The 25,352-nt window shown below is 33.1% G+C and overlaps 1 protein-coding gene across 1 annotated transcript in view; it reads right to left on the bottom strand.

Annotated features, from left to right (window-relative positions):
* Positions 1–25,352, bottom strand: part of mmd (disintegrin and metalloproteinase domain-containing protein mind-meld) — a 2,100,572-nt gene that overhangs the window by 1,107,510 nt on the left and 967,710 nt on the right. Inside the window, exon 13 of the mRNA XM_089595760.1 lies at positions 9,556–9,564. Coding sequence (XP_089451886.1) covers positions 9,556–9,564 — 9 coding nt within the window. The remainder of the gene's footprint in view (positions 1–9,555; positions 9,565–25,352) is intronic.

Genomic DNA, 25,352 nt, shown 5'->3' with positions numbered 1-25,352 from the left:
CACTTCTGCCTGCACTGCCGGAGTGCTACTTGTACTTGTTTTTAAATAAGCCTTTTTCCTTTTCAACATAACTACAAGTTAGTGGGAACAAAAATGTTTCCTGATCAAAGATGATGAAAAATGATTTTAATTTTACTTAAAATTTTTGAGTCTTACTTAAAATACAAATTACATTCTATCACATTTAAATCTTACTAAAATTTACCTCAAAATACATGAAACAGACTTTAACGAATCTTTAATTGTAATTAAAATAATGTTACTGCTTCTCCTACAAAGAAAAAAAAAAGATTTTACTTTAAAAAATGAAAAATGGGAAAAAACGAGACATGTGTTTTTAAATCTTATTATGATTTCCCACTTTTTCAAAATAATTTGATTTTTGAATCGTTCTTCAGCTATTTCTATACAGTTCATAAATATGACTCAAATTGATGATAAAGCAAATTAATAAGCCCTTATTATTTATAGGGTAGTAAAGTCTGAGTAAATGTCCTCACACTCGTTTTAGAGTTCTTATGATCTTGCACTATGATAAATAAAAGTGCAAAATCTAGATAAAGTGTATATAATCTATACATCGATATAATTTATATAATTTATACTCTCAGAAATTCTCAACTAGATTGATACAAGAAAAAAATTATGTATTTAAAGATTTAAATTGAAATTCAATGGCTTTTACATCACATAATGTGATTGTAAACATTGCTTAAGCTGTGTTATTACGTATGGTTTCAATTTTTCAATGCCAAAAAGTAGTTGTAACATATTTATAGTAAGTATTCGTATAAAGTCAAAAAAAAATAAGGATTTGATACGATTTAGCTTCGATTTAAGTTGTTTTTCATTATGTTGACAGTAGTTCTAAGAATATGGCACTTGAAGTTCGTTAGTTTGCCTGATTACATTCTAATGTACACATGAATACTATTTTTTAACAAAAAATTTCAAACGTTGATATGACATTTTAAACAAAATACCTAAGGGCAGTTTATTTTAGGTTCATTGAATTTTTTAACCTATCATGATAAAATACCCTAATTAAATAAAGCTTCCTGTATTTCACTGAATTCACTTTTGCGAGGTATTATAGTTTCAACTGTTAAAAAAAATGAGTCGTAGTCGTCTGTAATGTAAGCCGTGTTCCTAATTATTGCGTCATTTTAATGATATAGTAAACAATTTACTTAAGAAGAGCGTTATATGATTTTTAACACTAAAGTTGTAAGAAGAACTTCAAGAAAAACTATTATATTTGAAAAACTTTTAAAAAGTGAATTAAATTTTCAAATTATCAGGTAAATTACTTTTACAAGCTTATCATTGTAACATAAAAATAGAAATAATTGATATCGATGGCCAGCTTTTTTATTCAGATGCACGAGCTGTACTTGTCTTTGTCCTGATCCAAAGACTTGTGATTATTTTCTTCTGAATGTTTGAACTGTACTTTTTTTCGTATAAGCCTGATGATAAAAATAAATTATTTTTTGAAAACTCATAGGACTTAAGAAAAAATACTATTTTTTAGTCAGTTGAACATAGAAATTTTTTCCTGGCTATGATATCTTTTATAAAGACGGAAACTAAAATTTAAAATCGAAACAGTGTTTTAAATGAAATAGGTGATCTTATGTTTGTTGTGCATAATAAAACATATAATTTTGTGATTTATGTTATGTGTAATAACTAGCGGCTCCTTAAGCTTTGCTCGAGACTCACTAAATGGAACACCGTATTATGTTAACAAGTAATGTGAAACATTTTCAGTTAAAAATTTTACTCCTATTTCTGACAGTTTTTAGAACAAAAATTTTCGTATTGAAAACATATTTCCTTGAAATTCATACAGTATATTTGGTAAAGTGAAAAGCTGTAAAAAGTGAAAAAAATTTTATGCTGAAAAGTACCGTGCGTTTTTTACGCCATAAGGTAATCGTTGTCCCTAAAGGCCTGTTAATTTGCAGGTTCTTTCAAGTAATCTATAAACACGGTTTTTTTTAAGCTGTAAAGATTTATAACTAACAAAAAAAATATTATTGAAAAATATTTCTTTCTCTTATCTTACAACCTTATTACCTAAAATTGTATTCATTACATGCATTTAATTTTTGGCATAGCTCAGACTTTTGTGAGCCCTAAATACTATTTTTCTTAACTTTATAAGATTGTAATATATTAATTGGTAAGGTAGTTAGATGCGTAATGACTCTGAAGAGGACCAGTAAGCTTCTTAAGTAAACTCTTTCTTGACTAAAGTTTCCAGCAAACGTGATTAATTCTTTACATCACGGTAATTTTCTCTAGCCTATTATTATAGCACCATACTGATTAGAAGCAAAACTACAACGTTTGAAGCTTTGGAGCTAGTTGTAAAGCTCTTTTCTAAACGTCTTCTGGTAAAACGTTACAGACGTTGGTGTCTAAAGTACCCTTTTTTTTGCAGACTTAGTTGTTTTGGTGATCTAAGGTGGAGAGATTGGTTTGTGATGCTTGCCCGTTGGAAGCAGTCCCATTGGCGCAAGCTTATTTTTCCTTAAGAGCTGTTAGATTCTCCCAGCGCAAACCTAGGAGAGGGTCGGTGATTCCTAGTTTAATGCTTAGGGTTGAGGGAGTAATATAAAATCGTCTGTCACTGAGGTCTCCAGCCTTGCAACGAACAACTACACTCGTGACGTCTGTGAGTGAATGAGTAACTTGGTTTAATAGTAGCCGGCTTAACATGGTTTTTTAGTCAAGGAATCGTTTTCGGAAATGGTAGTAAAAAGGTATTTGTTGGCATCGTAGTTTAAACTTAGGTTGCTTTTGAAAAAATCGATGAGATTGATGGTTGAGTGGGAATGTAAGTACTTATAATGACTCTGAAAAGGGCCAGTGCTTAACATTTTCTGTTATTCCGTATTATTATTCTTGATTATAGAGAGCCAGCTGTGGGTAGCTTGACTCTTATCCTTAGAGTCTCTGTGTACGGAGACCGGAAGGTTTGTCACTGACCAGAGAATACCTTGTCTTCAGGTCGTTCCTTGGATAACCAACCACTCATCGTTATTTAGGAAAGTGGGCCTGGAGAATACCTTCACTGTAGGTGTGCCATTGGGACGACCACTAAGAAGGCCGTTGTGGCTGCCCATACTCTTCAGGGCTGTCTTCCCTGGCTATCTTATCTGGCTTGTTTTTAAAGTAGAAGATTTTTTGACGGCACTAGGCTGGATGGGTAAATGGCAAGAAAACTTTAAAGTGTGAAAGCCAGTTGTCTTCCAACTAGACACGTCTCCTAGTATTCCACTGGAGATGTTAGCGTTCTAAAACGCGTATTTTGACATGGTACTTGGTTCTCGTGCCGATCCAAAATAAAAATTGATTTGTATTGCTTGGTCCTGTGATATCCAGCAGCATGACTAACAACTTTGTTCTTAATGTACTGCCAATGAACGACTTAGATGATGGACAACCATATGGTTCATATTATAACCACTCTTTACTATCTTAAATTGCGGGTGGCTTTAATTTTACCTGGATGTCACCCAGTGAATTCTACTGAACTTAAATGCAAAACTAGCTAATTTTAGCAAAACTTAAAGCTTAAATATCGCTATTAATATCAACTTTTTCAAGAAAAAAACTATTCTAAAACCATCTCGGAATCATCAAAAATCAGTGTGCAAAATTTCAGCAAAATTGGTTCAGTAGTTTTTACGGTTAAAGATTACAAAAGTTTTAGCAACATTACTTTATGTATTAGTAAGAACAAAATTTACATTTTGCATTGCATTTTGTTATTGTACACTACTGAATACTTGGTTTAATGAATTTTGAAAAGATTTTCGAGAACATCTAATTTGACAAAAAATGGATCCTCAAACCATTAACAAGTAATTATTAATGAGATAAATAGAATATATATCAGAATATAAATAACGAATATTATGCACCAGTCCTATAACCACAAAAAACGACAAGTCATAGAAATCTCAGGTACTATTTAATTCAACAAACATTCAAATTTTTTCTTTGAAATTTAAAACATATAATTGAAAATTAAAAAAGAAATGACGAGGTTCTTTATAATGGATCTTTATTGATACTAAAAAAGGTATAAAAAATAACAGATTTAAAAATAGGAGATTGCGGTAGCAAAGATGCTACAACTTTTGCTCCAAAATTGATCATTATTAAAGAAAATGACTTTTGATCAACCTTACCAGTCGTTAAATACGAATAAAAAACTCCAAAGCTAAATAAATGGATAAAAAATTTGTACTAATGGCAACACTGACAAGTTTTACAATAACATTAACTTATACAATCAAAAGAAGAAGGTTATTTAAAATTTTTGTTAAACATACAGAAAGACAAAAGGATTTTAGTTGAAATGTTTATGGAATGAAAGTCAGAAGACATTTTTGAACATATTTTTGGAGACTACATCAAAGAAAATAAAGATTTGTCAACTAAAATCTTATTATTAAGCTTTATTATAGATATTTACCATATTTGAAACAAAGGTTTAAGCAGATTTAGGTCAAAGAAAAAGTTTGATTCATTGATGATGCAAAATATGAAGAAATCAATAAATCTGACTAAAATTTTATATTATTTTATTCAATCGAACTTTTAAATTTAATTCTCTCTACTTTTTTGCTCCTTGGATTATAAAACACATAAAAAATTTAAGCGGTAGTCATGTTAATTAAAAATATTATGATAAATTAAGGTTGATAAGACACAATAAGATAAAACGTTAAGAAATTATATCAGTATGACATCAAAGAACAAATATCCACCTAAATATAAGAAGGTACATCACTTTTATACTAAGAATAACAATTAACTTAGATTTTACAACTTTATTTCTTATTCTTTAAAAAAAAAATTATGTATAACATTAGAACTTAAAACTATAGGTAATAAGTGTTGAGAACAAAGCTATAAGGAGATTAATTTGAATAACATTTAAAATAATTTATATTATTAAAAATATAAAATCGTAAATAAGAACATGATTAAAACGCTGCAAGTTAAAGAATAAAAAATTAAGTCTCTGTTCGAAAAAAATATTCTTTGGTGTATGTAAAATATTATAGCAAATAGTACTATTTAATTGAGATAAATGAAAGGATGTTAGAAGAATACAAGCCTTATTTCAAATGATAATTACTAATGTCAAAGATAATAAGACAAATTAAATAACGATTTTTTTTCCTCAAAACACATTTCATAAATACAGGTAAGCACAAATTTTTTAAAAATATAAATTTGTACTGATATTTATTATTTTTATATAACAAATTTAATTACCTTAAAAATAATCTTTCTAGACAGTTGCAACTGAACCTCAGTTTCAATAAAATTTTATCAACAAAGGTTATAAGTTAAAAATTTTTCAAATTTTTCAAAACTCACTTACACTAAAAATTTTAATTTGTCTAAAAAAATTAAAAACTTGGAGCTTATATTTTCTTGACTCTTAATAATAAACAAGGGTACATCAGTAACTGGAACTTATTGAAAACATTATTTTCTAAAGACAACCATCAACTAATCTTAGAACACAGTGCAGAGGAGATACAACTAATAAAAAATGCCTATTTTGAATAAATTATTGTCAATATACAAAAGCTTTATTTGGGAAAGCATGTACATATTTATATTTTTAATTCACTGTTTTAAAAATTTGTAATGTACATTTATAATAATAAACGGTGAAGTATTTTTAAATAACATATATAAACATTTCTTTCTTCTATTCATTATAATATAAAATTCAAAATATTAAACGATATGAATACTAAAACAGTTTAAAATACTTTTAATTGTGTTAATACTGACGTAGAATGAATATTTTACTAATAATATCCAACTTAAATTTTCTCTTTAATTAAACTTATTTTTTATGTACTATATGTATAGAAATCTTATAAATGTATACTATTCTGGCTCAGCCCCCCTGGACGCTCCGCACTTACCCGCCAAACTTTTGAATTGGTTACATACTTCACTATTAAATAAATGATATTGTGGAGCTGAAGAGTAACGGACAGTGGCCGAGGAAGGCTAAAACTGTTAAACTTGGTAGAAATAAAACGGAAATTTAATTTAATATCAAGTTGTTTCTTGGAGTCCTATAAGAGAGACATATACCAGCAGTATGAAATAATACTTCACAAACACATGCTGCTCTGATTATTAATTTTTTGATTCTCAGCGTTGGCCACAATGGTCAAAAGTTTGCTGCCAACCACAACCAACAGAACGCTTTTTCATCAGAACTTTCACCAGCCTGCCTGTGAACTATCGCTGATGTACATATTTTTATATATCTATAGACAGCTCATAGGGATAATTAACTGTTTAGCCAGTGGTGGCAGTGATAAAAAAGAGCTCTAAAGGTTGCGATTAGCAGCTTACTTTTGACCAGTGTTAGTAAAGGAGAATATGATTTTGCATTTTTGTCACTAGGACCTATACATAGCTACAGATCGTAGTGAGAAAAACGCAAAAGCTGAATAGAAAGAGGAAAAAAGCCAGTGATTCTCCCCAAATGTGACTGGCAAACTTGCGGGAAATTCAATTTAGCTATATGGAGCAACACGCAAATCCCCAGATAGCTCGACATAATTTAATGTACAATAACTTAATAAACTAATCCTAAGCTGTTTAACCCAATATACCAACGGGTCAATAAGCAGCCTCATGAGTTTAAACAAATAATAAAATTGATTAATTACCAAAGCAAGCACCAATAGCCACACGACCCGCAGCGCTTACTGAATGCTTTAATTATTTGTAATTAATAAAATAAAAACGCAAGCGCCTATCCCCACACAACCTGAGGCACTTACTAGTCGTTTTAATTATTTATGATTATTTGAATAATAATGCAATTACCAATCCCCATAAAACCCGAGAAACTTACTAGTCGTTTAAATTATTTACAATTAACAAAATAATAACAAAAGCGCCAATCCCTATACAACCCGGGGTGCATACTGGTCACTTACTTAATTTACTATAAATAACATAATTACGCAATCGCCAATCTCAACACGACCAGAGGTGCTTACCAGTTATTTTAATTATTTATGATGAATAAAATAATAACACAAGGGCCTATCTCTACACAACACGGGGCGCTTTCTGGTCTCTTACATGATTTACGATGAATAAAATGATAGTTATTACATTTATTGTAATTATTGTATACATCGTATTTTGTCGTGATTATATTTATTATATTAATAATTTATGCGTTTAGTAAGTGCCTCGGATCATGTGGGGATAGGCACTTGCGTTATTATTTTATTAATCATAAATAATTAAAACGACCAGTACGTGCCTTGTATTGTGTGGGGATTGGCGATTGCATTATTATTTTATGTATAGTAAATTCAGTAACTGACCAGTAAGCGCCCCGGGTTGTGTGGTGATAGGCGCTTGCGTTATTATTTCATTAATCATAAATAATAAAAACGACCAGTAAGCGCCGTGGGTTGTGTGGAGATAGGCACTTGTGTTATTATTTTATTAATCATAAATACTCAAAGCAACCAGTAAGTGCCCCGGGTCGTGTGGCTATTGGCGCTTGCTTTGTTAATTAATAAATTTTATTATTTGTTTAAACTCATGAGGCTGCTTATTGGCTCATATTGGGCTATTGTGTTAAAAATCTCGGGATTAGTTTATTAAGTTATTATGCATGAGATTGTCTCGAGTTATCTGGGGATTTGCATCTTGCTCTATATAGCCAAATTAAATTTTCCACAAGTTTGCCTGTCCAATTTTGGGAGAACTACCGGCTTCCTTACTCCTCCTGTTTAGCTTTTGCATTTTTCTCACTAGGATACAAGACTATATATAGGTCCTAGTGACAAAAATACAAAATCATATCCTCCTCACCCATTACTGCTTTTGACCATCGTGGCCAACGCTGTTGATTCTCTCTCATTGTGGATTATACCTCAACACTACTGAACTCTCCTTTCCTGCTTAGTTATGGATGTTAGAGCGTGATCGTGTACTTTTAATAAAATGGAGGTGAGGAGACTTTCTTCTTTTTCTGCTGTGACTCTGACTACTTCCGCCATATGTGACCGTAGCCTTAAATACGCAGTTTGCAGAGAACTCTTATAAACATTATTGTAATGTTAATATGATTGACATTTTAATGGAAAAATTCAAATAAATATTATCATCTGATTCATTAACACCTTTATAAGTTGCATTATGGATGCTGTTATAAGTTTTAGTTTCTTCATTTAATTTCCTTAAAAACTTATTGTTTAAAAAAAGTATATTTAATATGTTAACTTAGTCTGACGTTATTACTAAAACAGTTGCTGTAATAACCAAAAATTTTGATACAGACATTATCTGTTGTCCAGGATTAAGGAATGTTAAATGTTCCTCTGTCCCCTTCTCCAATTCTTAACAATAATTTTAAAAATTCCTTACCAATACAGCAAATATTATTTTGTCATGGAGTTTTAAAGCAGTTCCATAAAAATAATGATTTCATAGTTTTTTCTATTATCATAGTTGTATTACTATTTCTTATCACTGGAAAGATTCGTTAAAAATCTTTTCCTAATACTTATAATTTATTACCAAAGCAAAGTCTTGTATTACACAAGTCTCTCAACGTCCTATCAACGATTCCTGGAGCTTTTTTGGAACATAGAAGCCTTATCCCATAGAACTAAACTAACTTTCCTGAATTTTTTTTTTTAGTTACAAATTCTAAGAATACCCTATTAATTTCATCTAAGTCTATACGCAAACGGAAAGTTCTATAACTAGTTATATCTTTTGGTAGTTATACAAGTGCATTTCCTGTCCAAGCCATTGACAAAACATTTTTACCTCTATAAAAAAAAAGTAATAAAAAAGTGTCTTATATAAGTAGATTATTGTGGATCTTCCCAGACCATGTATGGAAGATACTTTTTTTAAATAAACGTTAATTAAAACAAGGTACATTAGTAATTTTAATTCGAAATTTAAGCATAGAAGAAGGATTATGTAACGGCACACAATTGTGAATGACCTAATTGTTGAAGTCTAACATAGAAGGCAAAATAGTGACGGGAGAGAAAATTGGTAATAAAGTGTTTATTCCAAGAATTACACTTAATACTAGAAATACTTAATCATAACTTCTTATTTCACATAAAAAATAATTCCTATTAGTTGTTGCATTTACTATGACTATAAGCGAGTCTCAAGGTTACAGTTTTGATAATGTGGGATAATACTTAAAAAACCTTTATTTTCTCATGGTCAATTGTACGTGATTTTATCAAAATGCAAGAATAAAAATTAAATTTTTAATTAAATCGATGGAGAATACATTTAAGATATTAAAAATATAGCTTGGAAGAAATTTTTTGATTATAAGTAGTAATGTGTCTAATAATTACAACATGATTTGAATATTCTTAGATTTATGGACAAAATTTTTTCTTAACAATACAATTCATAAATGTATATTGTGTTGTTTCCATAAATCTATTGTATCAATTTCAATATTAATTTGAAATAGAATGTAAATAGAACTAAGCCTTCCTTGTTTAAAAGGGCTTTATATGTTGACTCTTAGAATAAGTCATCTTAATGCGAAACGTCCAAAGTTTGTATTAATAATAAACTAAATGTAATTTAAATTAATGTTTGTATTGGTGTAATTAACTCATACACTTAATAATAAAATACATAAAAAATAAATATTTCACACATAGCTTATCAGAAATGCTGACAAAAAAAAGCTTAGCGTACCAAAAACTTCATACATACAAATAAATTAAAATACATAAAAGCTGTTCAGTGGCCGTACTCTTACTTGTATATATGAAATGGTCAATAATTATTTGTACGTACAACGTCCATCTATTTGCCTCCTAGGCAGTGTGGAGAAATAGATGAAAAAAAAAAAAGTAAGAAACAAAACATGTTCTTATTAGTTAACATTCTTCACAAATAAGCATTTTTACAGTACAAAAATATCCAGAACGTATTATTTTTATGATTCATTGAATTACTTTTTTATTAAAAGAAATTATAGAGTAGCGTATAAATAAATAAATAATTATTTAACCACTAATATAAATAGTATTATATCGTAGAACGTTGCTTAGCATGGCCTACACGGATAATGTAGAGTATAACAGTTAACCTTATCATTTAATGCAGAATAATAATGATGCTTTGCACAACAACCCCCTCTAAATAAATTATGTTTTTAAATCTCTTCTTGGCGACAACATAAATAATGGCAATAAGGTAGTTTTTTCTAAAGTAATTCAATAACGAAGCATATTAAAAATAAGTGATTATTCCATGTACAACTCGTGGACGTCTTTATACACATCAAGGTCCAAGAAATAGGGTATGATCCAAGTTCTCCAAAAGTAGTGTGGGGGTTGGAGGAGGAGGCTGTTGGGGGTTACGAAAAAATGCGTGGAGGAGCTGTAGACAGCGTAGGCTGTAGGGGGCTTCAGAAAAAACTGCGATGTGTCAAACTAAGGGAAAAAATGGTGGGTTTTTACCTTATTTTGTGCGGAAGTAAGTGGTAAATGGAGGTCTGTAGGGATCTGTAGGGGTCTGTAGGGGAGCTGTGGGGGGTCGTGTGGAATGCCCCACAGAGTTCACTATATAATGTACGAATGTGTGTGTGTGTGTGTGTGTGAGTGAGTGAGTGAGTGAGTGAGTGAGTGAGTATGTGTGTGTAGTTCTGGAGAAGTGAAAACGCAAAGCTGAGAAATTGCCGAAAATTTCAGGGGTAATTTCAAGACCTCAAAAACTCTAAAAAAACAAGATCATATTGAAGACAAGTGAGAAATTAGGAAGAAGCTTGTGAAGTACCAATTACATTAATAGCCATAGCCCAGACCATTGCAAAATTTTTAGGGGTAACCACTCAAAGTTTTGAGACCCAGTAGCAGTACCTCTGAGAAAGGATATTTTTGATGTTTTTGGTATTGATAGATACATTTTTTTCAAAGTCGTCAGAGAACCTGTAGAAGTCCTGAAATTGCATTTCTCAATTAAGCAACTAGAAATTCAGAAACATTTAGTACTGTTTAACAAGAACTGCTAAGCAATTGTCATATCACTGTATGATTAACTCCATAGCCTTTGAAATTATGTTGCATTTTTGTACATGGTTATTGATAACCTTAGCGTTTAAAACGACATGAGCCTAGAGGAATTAACTTCACAGCTTGCAACCTTCAGCTTACGCCATTAAGTAGTACTCCTTATTAATGTCATAAACGATATGAGCATGACTTGCCAACAGGTTTAGTCTCGAAGCCGTTAAGAAAAAAAATTGACAGGCATAGAGTCTTACAAAGCCCTAGCGCAACCCACGCACATTTAAGGTAACTTAAACTATTTTTATCATAACGTTATCTTGCAATAAAATCAATAAAAATGCAGGAAAACCGAAGAGCTAGTGGTGTGACTACAGCAGAAAATTAATCGGACCACCATTCTGATAACAAGGCACCCTTGAATAACCTTATCAATCCAGACAATGGTACCATGGAAGCTGGTACTCAGGTCGCAATAAACATCGTTCAAAAAGGTATAAGTCAGCAGAGAGCCTTAATTAAGCTATCCCATCCCAAGACTTCTACGCCTAAGAAGGGCAACCCAACTCAAGTCCATACAGAAAATTTATAGCCGCTTGACACAGTAGTAAGTAAAACAGTAAGTATGGCGTGAAAAATTACTTTACATGACTATTTAAAGTTGATTCCAGAATTAGGTAGTAATAATAAACTATTAGGCATGTTTTTGGAGAGCTGCAATTAAGAAAAAAGCATGATGAACGCAGCAGACAAAGTTAATTTTACAAAACTGATTAGGTTTAAGTTACTTAAAGAAGTATGACCTACTATACGAAGTATAACCTTCAAAAATATAAAGGAACTAAAACATAACAATGTAGATATTAACGCTATCACGGAAACGATTCAATAACTCCTCGGAGGGTAACAAATTCAAAAAATTAGAGAAAAAAGTGCTTAGTTATGCTTACAAAATATGTAATTTTCAAAAGCAAATACTTGAAATTAGAAGGCAGAAGGACAATGAAGTAGTTCTGTCCACATATATCACCTTCTTACAGCTAGGAAATAAAAAAATTCTTTGATAACAAACTTTATCAAGAAGTTTAAGTAAAATTAGGCCACTGTACAAAAAATTTTGTCTAAAAAACTTTCCTTTCCCCAACATAACATTTATCTTTGATCAAGTCCAGAAATCTAAGCACTGTACAGTGATAGATTGTCCGCCAAACTTTCATCAAGTTATAATGCATCCTGACGACGCTCACAAAACTGCACTTTTAATACTCAATGAACATTATAAGCTTATTAGAATGCTTTTTGACTAACATAAAGCATCAGTAGAGTATCAAACCAGTATGACGTAAGCGCTTTTTAGATTAAATAGTAAGGGTGTATTTGCATACATGAATGATACAGTTATATGCTTGAAAACTTTTCAAGACTATGAGCATCTTGTTAAAAGTGGCCTTTAGGGGTGGGCAACTTTGAACAAGGAGGGTGTAGTTAAACGCAACTGCTGTCACTTTGGGAGAGCCAAGTCGTCCCTTCGTGGATAAACAATGAGGGTGGTATCGCCCTGACGTCGTAGGTGCAGTGGGTACGCTGGCTTCGTCAAATTTTAGAGCGTTGAAGGAGGGTAATGTCAGAGCAGTAATCCTTAACGACCTAGTTGACCTTACTGGGGTTTTCGATGTCACCTTGAAGATCGTCCCGATGTTAAGAGATTTCTAGGTCTTGAACCTTCCTCACCGTTTATGGGCTAGCAGCCGTCGACAAGGTAGTGGACGTTGCAACCTTCGGAGAGAGGAGGCACTTGTATTGAGGGTGCCCCGAGTAGACTTATGGAGAGTCGTCGATGGTCGAGCAGAGGTCCTCTCAGTCCGAGTATGTTTTCGTCGTCAGAGTGGCTCATGTATATATATATATATATATATATATATATATATATATATATATATATACTTATGAGGCGTGAGAGAGAGAGGAGGAGCGTATGGCGAGGTTTAAAGAAAGTAATAGAGTGGTTTAGTGTACAGTGATTTTTATTGAACATGTACTTTTTCTACTACCACTGCTTCATATATTTTAATTATAAAAAGTGAGTGATTCATGCATTGCACGTATATGCATGATCTGAGGCGATGATCGATGGTCGTCACACAGTCCTTCTTATATACTTTACATTGCCTTTTTACTTGCGATGTTAACTAAAGACTAGTAGTTGCCAGCTAGCGAGCCACCTATTTCAAAATTAAAATTTATGTAAAACGATCGAATTTAAAGAAAAATGATTATTTTAATATATAATAATTATTTAAATAATACCCCAGATGGTAACAATCTCTTCGACCTAGTAATGGAAAGACTAAGAAAAACTAATTGAGAACTGGAACCCAGTAAATGTAAGTTTATGCAAAAGTAGTTGTATATTGTGGCTACATATTTAGTGATAAAAGATGACTCCAAGAGAATGGAAGCTACCAAATATGCCCTTCCCTGAAAAATCTCAAGAAAGTTAGACAATTTTTGGGATTCACAAAATATCTTTCAGGTTTTATTCAACATTTTATAAAAATAACTAAGCTTCTAGGCAAGCTCCTCCAAGATAATGAGAGCTTCCATTGGAAAAACAAAAAGTAACATGCTTTCTAAGGGCTCTAAAGCTCATCTACTCTGAGACAAAATAATACTTAAATTTAAAATTTTTTGTTTATTAAGCACTGGTCAATGCATCGACCAAGACAAAAGCATTACGTACTGGAACGTTTTTCTCAAAACTAATTGCAATTTTACGATGTACGATATTTTTTTTGAAAGACTAACTAATAATCGTACAAAAGACTGCAAACTTACAAGGAGAAGCCAACTACTCTTTTGAATTAGAAGACTTGACATTCGCTTTTGCTAAGAAGAAGACAGACTGAATATGCGGCTACAGCGTAGCTTAGATCGAGAACTCTGAAATCCTTTTATTTGAAACACAAAAAGGACAGACTGTTACAACAAAGGATTTTGAAGATCTTAAAAATATAGATTTGTTTGCATATTTAAACTTCAAATTTGTTCATGCTGAGATACGCATCTTGCCAGAGCCAACATATTCTCTGACCAGTTGGTCTGTATTAACATAGAAGGGTCTGGCTACATGGCTACCATTACAACTTTAATCTCCCTCCCCTGACTCACACTTATCGCCCCTTATTTTTACTTGTACACTTAACAAAGGGTTTTGTTTACTGGTCAAGATTTTTTTGCGAAGTTAATTTGATTATCTTGGCGTTCTTTAAATTGTTTAAGATTAAATTTTATGTTAAGTTTATATCATGGGTCTAGTTTGTTTTGACAAGCCTTCTTTTCAAATTTCTTAGAAATGTGTCATGATATAAAAAGAACTAAAAAAAAAAAATTCATGTAACAAAATAATAATTTATTTTGACGAAGTTGTCCATTGTAAACTTATAAATTGTCAATTATTTCGTCAATTACTTCTTCTGAATCATGTTCCTTTAGATGATTAATAAAATTTTCTTCAAAAACCTACTTATTTACAAGTATACGTTCATGTATGCTCAGGGTAAGTGACTTATGTAGTTCTTACATAAGATATACGCTTATACTATAGTATGATCATGTGGACATATGCATAACTACTCATTTGTTCCCATAATTACCCTTCTCCTGTACATCTAACTTTCAGCAAAATTAACCTTTCGTAAAGATATGTAAACGTAAAAGTTATGAGATGCTCTTGTTCAACGTAAGATCTTATGCTGCTCAAAAAGAAGAAAACTTAATTCACATGAATATATATTTAAAGCTGAGAATAAGACCTCTGGTTTTGAATGTCGAGTGGAAAAATTAACGAACCCACTATTAAAGACATTGCTCCTTAATAATACCTCAAAACCCTTCTTTACGCTAGAATAAAATTTATTTAGCTATGGTACTCATCATGAAACAAGACCACTACCAATATATCACCATAAGGTGATTTATGAGCTGTTACCTCAAAAAGTATCAAAAATAGCAATTCAGATATTCCTGAAAGCTAGGTCATAGATTATTATTGAACTCTTATTAAAACTTAAGATTACAATAATCAAAGTTTTGTTAAACGTAAGATCAAGTAATTCTCAGCTATAAAATATGGCAAATAAAACATTTTTATGTGGTTAAGAGTTCACTAGGTGATCCTAGAATTCTAAAAAAATTACAGAAAACTATTGTTATAACTTAACGTAAAAATAGTCAAAGATTTCACTTCTAATAAAATCGACCAAACCCAACCTGAAATTAAGGTTAATTGAGTGATATCACGCTATTATAAGTTCACCGAGTGTTCCGGGAAACCAGGAAACAGATTAAAGTTAAACTGTTATTGTTACTTCACGTAACGATAGTCAAATATTTGAATTTACATATAATTGACAATCACTAACCTTTAAAGTATGGCTAATAAATCTGCTGTTTGTTGCTCTGAGTCCACGGGGACTGCACCATCATGGTTTATTTTAATACATTAATTTGTCGTTCACTTTCATGCACTACGTTAATACTGTAATAAATTTTTAACATTTAAGATTTTGTATAAAAAATTAAAATAGTTTTCAACAATTTTTTCAAGTATGCTTTGATTTAATAATCTAAAAAATGTAAGTAAAATATTTCCAAGTTTTAGAAAGTAATTTTTTAGTTTCTTATAGTTAGCTGAATATTGGATACATTAATGTTGTAGAAAAAATTAATAAGATTCTTAGATACTTTCGATCAGCTTGGAAGAAAAAAAAGTAAATATAATGCTGAGCATATTAATTTTTAGCCCTAACTATGTGCAAACGTATGATACGGGGTATTTTATTTAGATGTATCACCGTTAATATTTTATCACAAAAGCTTTGAATCTGAAGCTGACCTTAAAAAAAGTAACTAGGCTTAAAAAGGGTCACCTGACTGTAGTATGATACTTGGCTTGAGCTTTAGTCTGGCTCCTGTTGTTATTAATCATCTCTACATTGGAGCAATTGATATTTATTAAAGTACCTGATTTTACTTAAAACTTTAACAAAAAAATTTGATCGATGATTTTCATATGAAATGTCTGTTTTTTAAAATAAAAATAAATAAAGTTTGTTTTTTTGCACTGTTTATAAAAATTAGTTGATTTTGTATCTTACAACTACGCATTGCATAAGAAATAAGAGAAAATATTTTTATCAAAATTCGATGTTGCATTCAATTTTTTAATAAAAATTGAGTTTCTCTATGAAATAAACGTGTAAACTATAAGACCAAACCCTGGGATTAGACCAAAGACTTGATCATACAGTCATATCGTCCCTTTCAAGCCCAACGACTTTTTTTAGAGACATTTTTAGTAAGAGGCTCTCCTGAAAAAATGTTAACACTTGTTTATTAAAACATCATACCCTGTACATTTTTTTTTTATTTGCAAACTTTTTTTAATAAAGGTTTGATTCATGAAATGAATAGTTTTTCTTATAAGAATTGAAAGATCTTCAATCACCAATGAACATGTGTTGAAACTGACACTGCACTACAATAATATTTTATGCTGTTAGCGTTGTAGCAGTAATTTAATATTATGCTACGTTTAAGAATTAGTATACGTATGTGACTTAAGATGTCAGCAATCTTTTTTTTTAGATTAACAGTTCGTATTTATTGCTATACAATAAAAATATGATTCAAAATATAAAAGTAATGTATTGTTTGAGCTTAGGATAATAGTTACATAGGATAACTTGCTCAGTTTATACGTTTACTTTTTAATAAGGGAATATTTAGTCAACCTGATCAAATAAGTTTATGTGACACATAATTTTTTTCATAATATCCGTAGCACTGACAATATAAGTGCATAACAAAGTTAGTGATAAAAATATATTGTAATAAATGACGATGTTTAAAGGAGTATTGCGTTGTTAGAACGAAATAAATATGCATATTCCTTCATTGTTACATAAATGATTTCATGTGTCACTTTTGAAAATATCTGAGATGACAATGATATACGCTGAATGGTATTTTTACAATATTCGGTGAGATGTTCATACGGGGTAAAAGTTAAGATCTTTATCTAGAAATTTGAAGCCAAGATTTTATTTTCTTTTACCAGCAGCAAAGATTCACAATGATTGTTGTAAATATACTCGTACCAATGATCTAAGCATAATTTTTTTGTGAAGCCATTGATGATGAGGATCAATGCAATGCTGACGTCTTTAATCTAACACAAAATTTTAATAATAATGTTATTATCTTAGACTCAACTATTCCACGACCTGATACAGAAATTAAATTGAAAGCAACGATTTTTTACATAAAAGAGAAAATTTAAAGCTTACTGATAAGAGATCTGTAAAAAATCAGTATTGTTACAATAGATTCTTAATCACGGTTAGCGAAAAAAATTAAAACAGATTTTAGTTGTAGCAAGGCCCTAACATTATAGTCTAAAGGCCTTAGAAAATATAAGGGTGTATTGCGTAAATGTAATCGCTTAGCAGAAACCAGAACTTTCGAAAAAACAATCATTTAAGTTACAAATTTTTACGACAATGATAAAAATAGTAAGATAATGTCTTTCAGGCAAGTTGTAATATCAGAAAAAAAGTAATTGGAGTCATGAGTTACTTTGAAAAAGACTTTGATGTAAAGGTTTAGGAGGATAACGATTAAGTAGTCCGTATAAAAAAAGTTCTCGTTAGTATTCAATCAGTTTCAGTTATTTTGCTCAACATTGGCCTTAATATGGTGTTTCAGTAGGCTCAAGTAACACACATGCTATACTGTGTTCATTTTTAATATCTATCTAAATTGTAAACATCTTTTGAATATAATAGTTACTTCAGAATTAACAGATAATTCCAACACTAAAGTTTATTACTACAAAAACTGCTTGAAGCTGATGACTATCCTTAAACTATGCCTGACATAAGATTCAGTAGCTTAATAAAAACACGTTGTTTGACATTGCTCACAAGAGTTTCACCAACGAAGAAATTGTAAGAAGAACTAAAAAAAAGATTACTGTTTTGAAAATTGCAGCGTTATCGCAAAAAAATTTTTTGAATACAAAAAAAAATAAATTACATGGTATAGAAGTATTTGTGTCGTTAGATTTCTTTAAAAATTATACATACTTTGTTCAGGATGCCTTACAAAAGTTTGATTTAAGTATTACTCAATGCTTAGTTTTCTCTGTACCTCACTATAACAAGAATTTATAGTTAAAATAACAAAGCTTTATATTTTTGTCAAACAATGTCTAACGTACTGTTAACATACTGTTATTACAAACATTAATATTACAAATCACTTTATTTTTAATAAAAAAAAAAAAGATATTTAGGTAGTTATGCCGTATTTAGCTCAGATCCATTTAAAACACTCTTTAAAAACAAGTTGGTTTCAAAATTTTTTCATGGTGTTAATAGTGTACGTAACATTAGTAACAGTTATCTTAAGCGATGCAACTACAAAGTTTGCTGGTCAAAAGTTATACGAAATTTTATAAAAGTATGTTTCCATCGACTTTGGGAAAATGTTATCTCTTTACAACTCGTGTAGCTAAACTTCTACAAAAGTTCAAGTGTTCTCACTGAGCTCAAACAGAAGCTGGGATTAAGCTTTATCAACTGAAAAAAGCTTTGTTCGATTGAGTGCCTCCACTTTAATGTTACAGCAATTTTATTGAGAGAGTAAGCATCGCTTATTATGTCATTTTGGCTCAAAGTTTACTATTTTTTATACAATCGTTATAACTTGTCACTGGGGTATAAAATTGAATGATTTTTGTTTTAATTATTTAAACTATATTTTTGCTTTTATTAAGGCAAAGATAAAGCCATCTAATAGAGAACACGACTTGGCTACCAATGCTGGAAGCAGCACCATGGTTTCTTCATTCATGTAGCGAAAATAGGCCATTTAGCTCCCAAAACATGTCACTCGTCTTTTAACAAAACAATGATAAAACAAAGCGTAATGGGTCTCGAAACCTCTGACAGAAACGAAGCTGCCCTATATAAGTGGCAGCAAAACATTATCTGACATCAATTGTACCAATAATGTTTGTAGATACACACACACATATACATGCCAAAGCGTACGCGATCGCCCACACACTAACCCACCTACATACTCCTACACGTATTTGGGTAATTCTTTCGTCACTCGCTCAGATCAACTTAAAAAATTGTTCAAAAAGAAGTTGCTTAAAAAAAATTCTTTTATAGTATTTTTACTGTACACAACATTAGTAACAAATATCTAAACGGATGCAACTACAATATTAACTAGTCAAAAGTTATACGAAATTTTAAAAAGTTAGTTTTCATCGATTTTTGAATAACTGTATCTCTTTCTAACACGTGTAGCTAAGCTTCTTCAACAGTTTGATTGTTCTTGCTGGGCTTAAATAAAAGCTTGGGTCAAGACCTATCGATTGAAGAAAACTTTTATTCGATTTTGTGCCTCCATTCAAAAGTGACAGCTAAAATAAGAGCGTAAAAATCACTAATAATGTGATTTTGGCTAAAATTCAGTATTTTTTATGAAAGCACTATAACTTTTTATTCGGGGCATAAAATTCAAAGATTTGTGTTTTAATCATTACAACTATATTTTTGTTTTCATGTAAGCCCAGTTAAAGCCACCTAAGAAAGTGCAACACTCGGCTACCAACGTTGGAAGTAGCACCACCATTTTTGCATTTATGTAGCGAAAAGAGGCCAATTTGACGAAACCTCGAGACACATGTCTCTTTTTTTAGCCCAGCAGTAATGAAAAAAACGTTTGGCTGGAATCAATTGCTCTAAAACAACAAAAATGGCACTTTGAAGTGGGGTGGGATCAGATTGGATAAATTCAGAATGGAATTTTTAAGGTTTGTAGTGCTTACACGCCTTATCGACGTACTATAACAACTTGTCTACCCAAACTTTATTTACAAGCCTTAAATAAAATAAAAAACTGCAGTTTTCGTATATGCACAAGCACACTAAGTGGTTGCTTTATAAAAGGTGAAAGAAAAGAAAATATTTGTATGCGCAAAACACGCAAAAAAGAGCTTGACTATTTAAGAGGTAACAACTTTTAACACTACTGTCGTAAGGATATGTGTATTTGAATTATGTACTTAAAGAAATCACTCTTAATGAGCATTTTCAACCAAAAAAAAATTTTTTCTAACTGTTTTTTATTAAAACCACGATTCTGGTAGAAATACATAGACAAAATAAATGCAGTGAAAACTCACTCGTCTTTGTCGATTTTTAGTTTGACTAAAAAACAAATTGTATCTTTAATAGCTATAGTATATTTATACTGTTCGCACATACACTTGATAGATAAGCCTAATTTTTTTACCGCTAAATGCTTTCATGAGTTAAATTGAGTTTTGGACATGGGGAGCAATAGAAAATACAACTCTAAATGATTGATTTTTCCAACGAAAGGGTTATAATATCAGTGTTGGATAATATGTCAAGTAAAGTCCACAATAATTTATCCAGTACCGTTTTCAAAGTTTTCGATTTTATTATGGCATGCAAATATGAGTACTGGACACGATCTGAGTAAGTTATAGCAGAAATAACCGTACATAGATATGAACACAGAATATTTAAAAGAACTTGAGGAGCAGAAACCGGCGTGTAGAGCAGCTTTTTCTGAGTTAAAATCCGTGTACAGAACAATTTTTTGACAATTATTCGTTGAGTAAATGGATTTACAAATGTACTTAATTTCAGCGTGTTTTAAACAAAATTTCAATGGCATGGGCTGCTATGAAGTGCATTGTCATCGATCACAGCAACATAGCAACGAACCAGTAGGTCAGTAAGCAAAATCTGAAGAGATAACCTCGTGGGCAAAAGATGGTGCTCAGATGTGATGACATAAGTAGAAACAAGTAGCTATAAAGCTATTAGAAAGAGGTGAATGCCTAAGTATTAGAGGCGTAAAAAAGATAAATAACTGTACAAAAAAGGTTGTTTTGTTTAGCCAAGATGTTTTGGTCAAATTATTTTTATTATAATCACTACATAAAATAAAATTAATAATAATGATGATGATGACGATAACAAACATGATGATCAACAGGATCACAGCAGTAAAAGCACAATTACAAACAATAATAAAAATAATACAAATAACAATTTAAAAAATACTTTCATTGACAACAATTAATTAATAAACTTAAGTGTTTATCAGTCTGTACTTGTGACGCACTTAAGTGACAATTGTGCTGCGGTACATCGGCTGCATTTGGGCGGCATGTTAGTAGCTTTACTCAGAAGGCAGGACATTGACAGCACTTGGGTGGTTTTTAAGCAGTACTTAAGTAGCAGTACTTTGGCGATACTACGGTGGTACTTGCATGGCAGCACTTGGGCGATACTTGGGTGGCACTTGCGCAGTGGCACTTGGCTGGTAATTGAGTGGCACTTTAAATGCCCCTGGGCAGTACTTGAGCTGCATTTAAGCCACGACACTTGATCGGTTCATTAGTAGTACAATGGTGTCACTTAGGTTAAACTTGAGCAGCGGTACTTAGGTGATACTTGGGTGGCATTTAAGCAGCGGCACTTGAACGGCACTTCAGTAGCTTTTTTGCAGCACTTAGGTGCCATTTAAGCAGTGGCACTTAAGCGGTACTTAAGCAGTTCTTTGGCAGCTTTTCTGCGGTATTTGGTGGCATTGAAACATCGGTACTGAACCGTTACTTAAGTGGTACTCAACAAAAATTATGGTTACATTCCTTTAACAGTACTTGGGTGGTACTTAAGTGGTACTTTGGTGTTACTGATACGGTATTTGGCTGTATTTAAACATTGGCATGTGGGCAGTACCGAAGCAGTACTTCAGAGGCATTGAAGCAGTGGCGCTTGGGTTGCACTTCAGTGGTACATTGGCAGTACACTAAAGGCAATCTTGCAGTACTTGGGCATTGAAGCAGTGGCAATAGCGGTTCATTTGGCGGTACTTAATGGCATTCAAGCAGTGGCACTTTGGCAGCATTTTGGTGGTACTTTGACGGTACTTGGGTAGCACTTGGTGGCACTTAAATATCGGCACGTTATTTCATCAGCACTTAGGTGGTTGGGGGGCATTAAGGCAGCGACACCTGGGCAGCGCTTTGCCAGTACTTGACACTATTAAAACAGCAGCACTTGAGCAGTAGTCAAGCAGTACTTCAGCGGAACTTAAGCGTTACTTTTAAGGCAATTGGAAAGTACTTACGAGGCATTCAAGTAGCAGCACTTGGGTGGCACTTTAGCATTACTTAGCAGCATTTAAATACCGGCACTTAAGCAGTACTTAAGCGATACTTTAGCAGCACTTGGAAGATGCTTGGACAGCCCTTAAACAGAGGAACTTGAGCGGCATTTCTGTGATACTTTAGTGGGACTTGGGCAGTACTTAGGTGGAGTCAAGGTAGCGGTCCTTTAGCAGCACTTGGGCGGTACTGAGGCAGTTCTTTGGAGGCACATATGTGGTTTTTTGCGGCATTCAAATAGCATCACGTAGGTGGTACTTCAATGGCACTTGGGTGGTATTTAAGCAGCATTTAAGAAGCAGCTCTTGGGTGTCATTTCTGTGGCATTTATGTGTTACTTTGGTGAGATTTAGCTTCGGTACTTTGGGCAGCACCTGGGTGGTACTTAAGCGATACTTCAGCAGAATTTGGGCAGAATTTGGTGCCATTTAAACTTTCACACATGAGCGGTACTTAAGAAGTAGTTCAGTGGTACTTGGGCGGGACTTGGGCAGAATTTAAGCTGTGGGACTTGGTTGGTTCTTTAGTAATACTATGTCAGCACTTAGGTGGCATTTAAACAGTGGCAATCGGGTGATTCTTAAGTGGTACTTTGGCAGAACCTGGGTAGTACTCAAGCAGTTCTTAGATTCTACTTGGGTGGTACTTGGGCAGCATTTTGTTAGTAGCACTTGAACAGTACCGTCGGTTAAGTGCAACCCATTAACAAACCAAGTCTAATTAGAGGGCTGATTCAATGCCACTACTTAAGTACCACCCGAGTACCACCTAAGTGCTGCTGCTTAATTATCGCCAAAAAACTGCTTACAGACCGTTTAAGTGCCGTGAATAAAATGCTGCTTAATTACCGTGCAATCACTGCCCCAATTCTACCTAAGTACCTCTCACATACTGCTAAGGTACCAGATAAATTACGCTATAGTACCACTGCTAAAGTGCTGCTCGAGGATCACCCAAGTGCCATCAAAGTATTACCACTAAAGTGCTGCCAAAGTTGTGTCTTAATACCGCATAAGTAACACCTAAGTACTACGCACGAGCTGCCAAAGTACAGCCAAAGTGCCACCCAAGTGGAACTACTTAAATGCTGTCCAAATAACACCCAAGTGCCGCTAAAGTACAGTGCAAGTATTGCCCAAGTACGACTGTTAAAATGTCACAGAGTACTGCCCAACTGTGCTAAAGTACCGCAGAAACGCAGCAGCTTAAATTATGCTTAAATACCGCCTGACAACCGCTTGAGTACCGTCCAAGAACGACTGCTTTAAAACCACGAAGATGCCACTAAAGTACCACTTAAGTATCACCTAAGTGCCACTGTTTAAACATTGCCAAGTACAAAAAAACTGCCAGAGAAGTACCACCAAAATGCCACCTTAGTGCCACTGGTTAAATGATGCCAAAATACCACCTTAGTACTGCCTAAGTGATGCTAAAGTACCACTAAAGTACCACATCAGTACCAGTGCTGAAATGTCACTTAAGGGCCCCACAGTACGACTAAAGTACCAACCAAGTGCCACCGAAGTGACATTGAATTGCCATTCAAGTGCCACTGCTTTAATGCTGTCTAAGAACTGCTCAAGTACCACCAAAGTACCACTTAAGTACCCCCAAAGTACTGCTCAAGTACTGTACTAGTGCTGCTATTTTGATGCCGCTAAGTATTGCTCAAGTACCACCAAAATACCAGTCAAGTGCAGCTGCAGTAACGCTCAAGTACCACCCAAGTGTGATTGCTTAAATGGCACCAAATACTGCCCAAGTGCTGCCGAAGTACCGCTTAAGTACTGCCTATGTGCCTATGAAGTACTGCCCACGTGTTGACGTTTAAATGCCACTAAATACCGGATAAGTGCCGCGGAAGAACCACTTCAGTCCCACTCGAACGCTGCTAAAATGCTACTTTTATAATTCTGCCTAATAACCGCCAAAGTGCCGTTGAAGTACCACTCAAGTACCGCCCAAGTGTCACTGCTTAAATGCCATCAAATACTGCATAAGTGTCACCGAAGAACCGGTTAGGTACCGCCCAGGTGCTGCTAAAGCATGTCTGCCTAAAGTCTGCCGAAGTACTGCCAAAATGCCGCTGCTGAAATAGTACTGAAGTGTCGCCAAAGTGCCACTTAAGTATCGCTCAAGTGCCCCTGATTGCATGCTACCCAAATACTACCCAAGCGCCTACAAAGTACTGCTTAAGTACTATTCAAGTACTGCTAACGTGACGCTGCCTTAATTTCATCTAAGAACCGCCCAAGTGCCGTTGGAGTACCGCTCAAATACTATCTGGGTGCTGCCGAAGTACCACTCAAGTACTGCACAAGTTCCACTATTTATATACCACGAACTACCGCATAAATGCTGTCAAAAAACCGCTGGAGTACCACCCAGATACTGCTAAAGAACCGCTGCCTTGATCCTGCCAAAGTATCACCCAAGTACTATAAAGTACTGCTTAAGTACTGCCGTAGGGTTGCTGTATAAACAGTACCTAACTGCCACCAAAGTGCCACCAAAGTGCCGCTTAAGTGCTCCTGGTTGAATGCCGCCCAAATACCGTCCAAGTCCAAATGAAGAACCACTTTAGTACCGCCTAAGTACCGCTTTTTAAATGCCGCTTAAATATTGCCCAAAGGCCGTTAAAATATTATTTAAGTACCACCCAGGGGCCGTTAAAGTACCGCTGAAGTATCACCCAAGTGCTGGTGTTTAAGTACTACGTAAGTACCGCCCAAGTACCGCTTCGTAAGTGCTACCTCAGTATCACAAAAGTAGTGCTTCTTAAGTACTGCTACTTAAGTACTGCTTAAGAGCCACACAAATGCCGTCAATGTTTCGCCTTCCAAGTACAGCTGCTCAAGTTTATCAAGTAATTATTTTTTATAGAAGTATTTATTATTTATATTATTATTGTTGTAATTATTAATAATTCTATTTTTACTACTCTGATTATATTTTTTATCATGTTTATGATCATT

This window comes from Copidosoma floridanum, unplaced genomic scaffold, assembly GCF_036245765.1.
Source record: "Copidosoma floridanum isolate Cflo_tuat_1 unplaced genomic scaffold, Cflo_Japanese_pri ptg000027l, whole genome shotgun sequence".
Taxonomy (NCBI): domain Eukaryota; kingdom Metazoa; phylum Arthropoda; class Insecta; order Hymenoptera; family Encyrtidae; genus Copidosoma; species Copidosoma floridanum.
The sequence above is the reverse complement of the archived record's forward strand: the minus strand, read 5'-3'. Positions and strand labels throughout refer to the sequence as shown.